Source organism: Macaca nemestrina, chromosome 15 (genome assembly GCF_043159975.1).
Source record: "Macaca nemestrina isolate mMacNem1 chromosome 15, mMacNem.hap1, whole genome shotgun sequence".
Lineage (NCBI taxonomy): Eukaryota > Metazoa > Chordata > Mammalia > Primates > Cercopithecidae > Macaca > Macaca nemestrina.
In genome coordinates, this window is record NC_092139.1 from 95,386,620 (window position 1) to 95,395,001 (window position 8,382).

General features: G+C 62.3%; 1 protein-coding gene across 1 annotated transcript in view; it reads right to left on the reverse strand.

Annotated features, from left to right (window-relative positions):
• LOC105495737 (MN1 proto-oncogene, transcriptional regulator) overlaps window positions 1-6,481 on the reverse strand; it is a 53,439-nt gene extending 46,958 nt beyond the window's left edge. Inside the window, exon 1 of the mRNA XM_011765469.3 lies at window positions 2,148-6,481. Within this exon, the coding sequence (XP_011763771.2) occupies window positions 2,148-5,931 (3,784 nt within the window). The 5' untranslated portion in view covers window positions 5,932-6,481. The remainder of the gene's footprint in view (window positions 1-2,147) is intronic.
• Between the last annotated feature and the right edge of the window lie 1,901 nt (window positions 6,482-8,382).

The window sequence follows — 8,382 nt, forward strand, 5'->3', positions numbered from 1 at the left end:
TTTCTTTGGTTGACATTTCTTCATTCACAGCCTGCATCTTCATCTCTAAAGGAAGGATTGGAAAGGGGATGCGGAGAGACATTTTCTAAAAATCTCATTAAAATGACCCTATACCTGTCCACCTAGTCTATGAAGGCCCTTTAAAAGACTTGAAGATGAAGTGCTACTGTTTTTCTTTAAATTAATTCTTTAAATCAGGGTTTTGTTCCTTGTTTTAACTTTTCTCACCTCATTTTGGCTAATATGTTCTTAATTACTAGGGGTGGGTGAAGGATGAGAAGGGGAAGGGGGAGGGGCGGCCAGGCCAGGCCAGGTAAAAGTGACAGGGGCTGAGATTTGTGCTAACCAGCTATCGATCGATCGGGCCAGATCGAGATGTTGTGTACAAGAAAATAAAGGGGTGGGGGGAGCAAGCAGGATGCTGTGTCCAACTCGATTTTAAAAAGGGGGAAAAAAAGGGAGAAGAAGCTGAGGGTCCCAAACTAACCAATTTATGGCCTTGCCTGGGAGAAGCCTGGAGAATGCTGATGCCGGCCGCAGCGTCTGCTGTGCATGCTAAACACCCGGCTTCAAATGAGAGAGTGAGTCCCGGGCGTCCTGGGCTGGGCAGTAACCGCGGAACAAAGAGAAAAAGCAGAGAGGCCGCATTCATGAATTAGAAAACCTAAGCGGGAAAGCTACCCAGGATGGGCGCCTTGAAAGCCCCAAGTTTTGAACCACCCAACTCCCAGCCCACTCCCGCCTCCTCTCCTCTTACCTCCCCCAGCCCCCGTGCCATTCTCCTAAAACCTACCCTCACCTTAAATCCAGGGTCAAGATATGGCAGGATATGGGGAGGATGAGGGAAACGAAGGCAGAGGAGGAAAGAACTGTAAAAGAGGGCAAGAATCGCATTGAGAGGGGGCACATTTTTAAAAACAAGGTTAAAATGTCAGCCACTGGTTCCATGGCGATAGTCTGTCTAGGGAAACCAAGGGAATTCAACTATAGTTTAAAAGAAAGAGGTAGAAAGAAAAAAATGATGTTATCTGATTTTAAGAAGCCATTCAATATATATAGATACATATATAGACACACATACCTATATAGACACCTATATATACACACACCTTATATATATATACATTTTAAAGCTCCATTCAGATAAAATAAATATCTACGGCAACCCAGTCATCCTTAGGTTAAAGAGAACTGTTATTACTTTAACTGGAAAGGCAGCCCATTTACTAACCCCACCCCTCCCACCTTAAAGGCCTCCAGGCCTGGTGGGAAGGGGGTGTTTAGAATGCAAACGAAAGCTGGGACAGGACATCTGTCACCAAAGCCAAGCGAGATATTGACAAACACGGATCCTTTGTGTCTTAAGAATATATATCCATATCTCCATACACAAATGATGTCCTGACTGAGTGGTCTGGTCTCTGCCAGGCCGACCCCACCCCAGCATTCCCCCTCCCCAAACCCACCAAATGTCAAGGCGGTGCACCCTGAAAAGGTTCCCTGCCTCCTCAACCCCCACAGGTCTCCAGTTTTTCAATGAAACTCTGATAGTTAAGAAGAGACAAAATAGCTATTCATTAGGAACAAATGTCAAATTAGGCGTTGCCTCTGAGTGATGCTGCTGACACCAGGGCTGGTAACTTTTTTTCTAAAGATGCTGGCACCTAAAAGAACTAGAGCTAGAGGCTGACTAACTAGGAAAAGGTGGGAGGCGTTAACACAACTTCCCAGGTGTCCTGCCAGGGAAGGCAGCACACAGCTGCTAAAAAGTGGAACCTGCCTAAATGTTGAGGGTGAGGAAGGGTCTTAGTGTGAAAGGGAAGAGGCAACTCAGCTAAAACTGGGGGTGTGGGGGAGGCTGTGCGGTGTACTCTACAAGATTCCCAAAGGGCTGCCATCTAAGTTTTTACCACCCTGTGGCACTAGAATCTACCTGGCAGCATGTGGGGGGCTTGGGGGCAGTGGGGGGGTGGTCTGTCCTCACAGCCCTTGGTGTAAGCAAAGGTGGGATAACCAGCTCCTAGTTGGGGATTAGGAGGGTCTGTGCCCTCCAAACCTCAAAGGACCCCAAGGCGCAAAGGCTAAGGCCTGCCCTGGGGATGGGGCGGGTCACCCGGGAAGTGAGAGGAAAATGGGTGCGCATATACCTTCTTTGCTGTTGGGGTTCTGGGGTTTGGCCTTCTCCCAGGGCGCCAACGTCTTGTCGTCGTCCGCGCTGTCCACCAGGGCCTTGTCAGCGGGCATGTACCAGGCAGCGCTGTGCTCTGCCATCAGCGAGTCCAGGTCGATGGTGCTCATGGCGCTCTTGACTGCCTCGGAGCAGCAGCTGCCCAGCTCGCTGTCGCCATTCTGCGCCCCTGAGGCCCCGACGGCGCACTCACCCTTCTTGCCACCCTTCAGCCCCAGAGGCTGGTCCTCGGAGATGCTGAACTGCTGCCTCTGTAGCTGAATCTGCGCCTGAAGGATCTCCAGGGGGTGGATCTCGTCGGGTGGTGGGGCGCCACTGCTGCTCGTCGGGGTGCGGACCTGCTCCAGGCCCGGCGTGCCCGGATGGCCCGGGCCCCCACCGCCGCCGTAGCTGTCAGGGGTCGAGGTAGAGTTAGACATGATGCCCAGGCCGAGGGCGGGCGGGGGCGCCTTCGGTCCGTGTTCCCCGGCGCCTACACGGGGAGGGAGTTTGGGCGAGCCGGTCACCAGGGGACTCCTGCTCGCTTTAACTAGTGCCTGGGGGTTGTCAGAACTGGACGACACCTCGTCCTCATTGGCGTAGCTCGTGCTCACCTCGTCCGAGGCGAACTCACCCACGTGTGGCGAACTACTGTCCGATTTGGCCCCACCGTCCAGGGACCCAATGAGGTCTGGCTGATCCCCCAGGAGCAACTCAGCCCCCTTCCCCCAGGATGGCGACGTGAGCGCCTTTTCGTGGGGCGTCGGTGCCCCGCGCGTCTCGCCTGCGGAGCTTCCCCCGACGGCTGCACCTGACGCTTGCTGCTGCCCTGGGCTCACCCCAGGTGCGCCCCCGCTGTCCGGAGCCGCCGAGTACTTGTCAAAGAAGGTGCCAGGGCTCACGTGACCACTGTCCCTTTTTCTGCGACCCCGTCCCCGGCCGCCGCCCCCGGGGACCGGCTTGCCGTCATTCCCCGACGTGGATTCCAGGGTGTAGTTGGGGGAGAGGCTGGTGCCGTCCCCCTGGGCTGGAGGGTTGGGTGGCCCCGAGGCTTTGGAGCCGCTGCTACTGGTCCCGGATGGGCCTCCGGTTCCTGGGGCCCCAGGAGCAGTCCCTCCTGGGAAGTAATCCGAGCCCGGGTTGCCGGCCACTGCCGCGCCGTCGGTCTCGTTCTGGCTCAGTTTCCTCTTGCCCTCGGGCGGGTTCTTCTTGTTGAAGGTCACGTTGAGGTTGGGGGCCCCGAGGCTGGCGATCATGTTCTGGCAAGCGGTGGAGAGCGCAGCCAGGCAGCTCTGGCCGAACAGGTTGTCCTTGGAGCTGGGCTTGTTGAAGGAGCCCAGCGAGAGCGCGCCCAGTTTACTGGCCGAGGTGCGCTGGCTGGGCTGGAAATCAGGCTGCGGCGGGTAGGCACCCCCGCCACCGCCGCCACCGGAGCTGCCACCGCCCCCTCCCGCGCTGGGGGGTGAGTTCACGCCTGGACCGCTGTGCGGCGTGGCCTGCCGGCTTGCTGCACCAAACGGAAAGCCCGGCTGGCCCCCGAGCGCAGACGTAGCGAAGTCCGGCGGAGGGGGCCGGCGCTCGGAAGCAGCGCCGGGGAGCCCCACGCCCGCCCCGGGCGACTGCAGCTGACCCAGGCCGCCCAGACTGCCCCCGAACTGCAGGCCCGGTGAGGGCAGCGCGGGCACGTGGCCCTCTCCGGGCATCCTCATCGGGTCCTGCAGAGGGCCCCGGAACAGCACCCCCGAGCCACCGGGCGGAGGAGGGGGCGCCAGGCTGGGGTCGTGCGGGCCACAGTCAGCGGGCAGGCCCGAGCCGCCCATCCTACGGGGCAGCAGGTCTCCGGGCGGCGGGTGCGGACCTGAGAACCACGCGCTCTCTTGAGCCAAGTGCGGCGCCTGCTGCTCGAAGGTGCCCAGACGCCCGGCGCCCGTGCTGCCGCCTTCGCGCTCAAAGTTCGGCTGAGCCAAGCCGCCCACCGGGCCGCCATGCACCAGGCCGCCCTGGCTCACGTCCCCGGGGTGGCCTAGCTGAGCCAGGTTGGGCTGGCGCAGCCGCTGCTGCTGATTCCGCGACGCCATCTGCTTAATCATGAGGGCCGCGTTTTGGCGCTGCTGCTGCTGCTGCTGTTGCTGTTGCTGTTGCTGCTGCTGCTGCTGTTGCTGCTGTTGCTGCTGCTGCTGCTGCAGGGACTGGTGGTCCGGGGCCGGATGCTGAAGGGGCGGCCCCGAAGGGAAGCTGTCGGGCACAGGCGGTGTGAACTCGCCGGGTAGGCCTGGGTAGGCGGAGGGGGAGAGGTGGTTATCCAGAGCGCCGTTGTGCATGCTGCCGTTCCACGAAGCGCAGCGGTCCACTCCCGCGCTGCCCGGGAAGTCGAAGCGCGGCCTCTTGGCCACGTTCATGTAGGGTGGCGCGTCGAAATGCTGCAGCCGCTGGTTGGGCGCCTGCTGCGGAGGAGGATGCTGCATGCTGAAAACAGGCTCGGAATAAGGGTGCATGCTCCGGTTCTCCAGCCGGTGGATGGGATACTCGAATTGCGCGTGTTGGCTGGGCAGCATGGGGCCTCCGTCCTGCAGGCCGCCGCTGGGCGTGCCCGCCTCGCCCTGCTGGGGCCGAGGGAGCGCAGGCGGGCACGAATTTTGTCGGACTAGAAGCCCGGGTGGCGGCGGCGGCTGCTGCTGTGGCGGTTGCTGCGGGGGCTGCTGCTGAGGGGGTGGCGGGGCCTGCTGGGGAGGCTGCATTAACGGGTGCCTGGAGCCCACTGAGGGCTCCAGACCCACAGGCATCTTTCTGGCCCCACCGAACCTCTCAAAGAACACACCATGCTGCTGCTGCTGCTGCTGCTGCTGCTGGGGTTGCTGCTGCTGCTGCTGCTGCGGCTGCTGCTGCGGTGGCTGGGCGTGCATTTTGGACAAGCCCACCATGCCCGCAGCCCTGGGCATGGCCGAGGCGCCCGGGAAAGCGCCCCCGGGAACCTGGCGACCAGCTGCATAATGAGGCAGCTGCCCTTCGGAGTCAGAGGGCGAAAACATGTCAAAATGTCCCGAGGGCCCCTCGCCCGGGTAATTGTATTCCAGCGAGTCGACGGCTCCTTGGTTCGTCACCCTCCGGGGCTCCAGACTGTGGGAATCGGAGCTGCTGGAGGAGGGCAGGCCGTGGAAGGAGGCGGCTCGGTTAGGGCTCTGGTCCAGCGGCAGGCATGGGGCCGGCACGGCGTGGCCGGAGGCACCCGAACTGTGGAAGTCCGGGAGGTTCCCCGGTCGCTGCGGGCCGAAGCTCTCAGGCCCCTGGCTCTCCGCCATGTGCTCATAACCCTCGGCGAAGGGCGGCTGGCTGCCCAGGCCTCCGGCTGCGCCGCCGTAGCCGAGCAGGCGACCCCCGTGCAGGCACGAGGCCCCCGGGTCCGGGCCACCGAAGTTGCCCCCAAAGTGGGGGTGATGCTGGTGGGGATGGTGACTTCCCGGGTGGCCGTGGTGAGGCTGCTGGCCGCCAAAGAAGCCGTGCACAGGCTGCGCCTGCAGCCCCCCTGCGTGCAACTCCGAGTGGCCGCGCGTGTGGAAGCCGTAGGGCTCCATGTTCATACCCAAGATCGGGGGCTCGCCCAGCGCGCTCATGGCAGGATCCACAGGGCCAGGGGGCCCCCCAGTGTGGAAAGTCGGGGCCTTAAAGTGGGTGTTCATGCTCAGTCCGGTCTCGTTAAAGTTCCTCTCGCCCTGGCCAGCGTTCCTGCTGTTGATCTGGGGCTCGAATTGGTCCAGCCCAAACATACTTGGCGGGGGGCAGAGGGAGATCAATAGGGCATGACAGCCTGCTCTCCGCGGCGCGCCTCCGGCCAGCTACTCGTTCCAGCCCAGGATTGGGCGCTCCGGGACGCTCAGCACCGCGGGGGCTCAGCGCGCACCTCCACCCCGCCTGATGTGAGGGACGGGGGGCGGGTATCAGCTCCTCTCCCGAAGCTCCGATTCTGCCCGGGGAGGGCCTCTCACATCTTGCGAGGCCGCGGGGCCTCTAGGAGCCGTGTTGGGGGGCCCATGCCCCGGGCGGTTGTCACAGCCGCGGGTGGGTCTGCGGGGAGGGGACGAAGCCGCGGATGAACGGAGACAAAAAGTTAAGTGGGGGGAATAGGGAGGGAAGGGGGTTGGGAGAGCAGAGCGATCACCTTCTCAAGTCCGATTGGGTCTGTTGGGGAGCCCCCAGGACGCCGCCCGCAGCCTCCCGGAGTCCGTGGCAGAGCTGCTAAGGGCAGGGGAGGGAGACCCTTCAAAGCCGCGGCTAGCGCCGGGCACCGACAGAGCGGTCCCTCCCCCCGCCCCCTGGAGTCCCCGCGCCCCGCAGCCCGAGCCTCCACCGAGCACGATCCGCTCGCACAATCCCTGTAGGCTCCGGGCGAGCCGCTGCTGCTTCTTCAGCGGGTCAGAGGACTGGAGGCTCCGCTCGGCATCGCGGGTGCCGGCCCCCGAGCCGAGGACGCAGAGGGGCTGGGAGGCGGCAGGCGCCGGGGGTTGGAGCGGAGGGTCGGGGGAAAGGCGCGGCTCCTCTGCTCGGCAGCGGGTGCGCTGCGCCCAGCGCGCAGCTTCGCGGCCACGTCCGCCGCCTGCCGCTTCTGTCCTCCGCCGTTGGGTGTCTGAGTTCGCTGGAGTCTCAGCGCACCGTTGCAGGCGCGGGAGGGCAGCGAGACGAGGGGTTGGGTCGCTCCAAGGCTCCGGTTCCCTGCCTCCGCGCTGAGGTGCTTCGCGAGTCCCTCTCGGACCTGAGGGAGGGGGGCGTACGCGGGTCGGGGGGCCACGCCGGGCGAGCAAGCTGAGGCGTTCCCGCTGCGCTCTCAGAGCCTGGAATGGGGGGAGGGGGGCGCGGGGGCAGCTCTGGGGGGTCTGCGCACCCCTCTCCCGACTAGCGGGGGGGCTCTGCGTGGGGCGTTCCGAGGGTCTCGGCTCCCCTCTCTGTGTCTGCCTCTCGCCCAGCGCCGGGAGAAGCAGCAACAAGTTTTGCATTTCAGCAATCAATTTCAGCCATTACATTTGCACCAATCAGCGCCGCCCAAGCTCCGGGCCCGGGGCGGGGCTCGCTCTTAAGGTGGTCCGGGGTCCTGGCTGCCGAGGCCCCCGCCACGAACCCGCATTACCCCAGCTCTGGGGTCCCCCGCGCCCGCCTCGCTTCGGGGTCCGGCGTCAGTGAGCTGGGGGCGCGCCCTGGCCTCCGGGCGCATCGGGCTGGAGAGGGTGCAGGAGGAGGAGAATGGCGGGAGCTTGGCTTTGTTCACCCCCTTCCCATTCACACAGTTCCCAACTCCCCACCCCCAACTGGAGCGAGACCCACCGGGTGGGCAGGGGGCGGGGAGGTGGGCGGTGAGCGGTACGGGGCGCTCAGACAATGAGGTCGCCAGGCAAAGACCCTAGACTCGCCACGGAAAGTCGTCAAGTGTCTACTGCGCTTCGGCTCCGGGGTGAACACTCCGTTCTCCGCTAGCGGCGCCCAAGTTAGCCAGCCCTGGGATTTTCTTGGAGGGTAAAGCAGACGGGGAACCTCGAAGTTAGGGTTATCCTCGAGAGACCTAGGCGCTTGCTCACTCCTCCATCACTAGGACGCTCACAATTGTTCCCCTTCCCCACTGCCTGGGGTTCCCGGTTCTCACCCGCCGGCGTGGGCTCCAAGGAGTCACAGTCACTCAGCCACTTTATGGGGGAGCACATCGGTTGAGCCCAGTAACCGGAGCGACTTGCGAGGCGGCTGGGAACCCCGAGAAGACACGCACGAAGAGGGCGCACCCGCCGGCCCGCACACCTTGCCCTGGGCCACCCGGTCCAAGGCCCAGGCCCATTGCGGGTGCGAGGTTGGCCTCCTTAAGAGATCAATTAAACTGAAGAGGCCGAGGAATGGAATTGGACTGTGATACTAAAATCAATAGGAGTAATTTAATATCTGCCCTGCTCTTTATGAAATATTTATCCTAATAATCTTAGTTAAAATGTTTAGATCTTCCCGATCCCCACCGAGGCTGAAATCTATGTTGCAATTAGAAGTTGGAAGTTAGAGGTGATGGAGGATAGAGGAGGTGTTTATTCTGTGCGCCTGTGTGCGTGTGCGCACGCGTGCGTGCGTGCGTGTGTGTGTGTGTGCATGCGTGTGTGTGTTCCTCCCTAAAGTGTGTGTGGGGAAGGAGGGGGGAGAAGGCCTTTAATTTTCCTTGCCATAAAATAGCACGAGGCGATTTTGCTAGC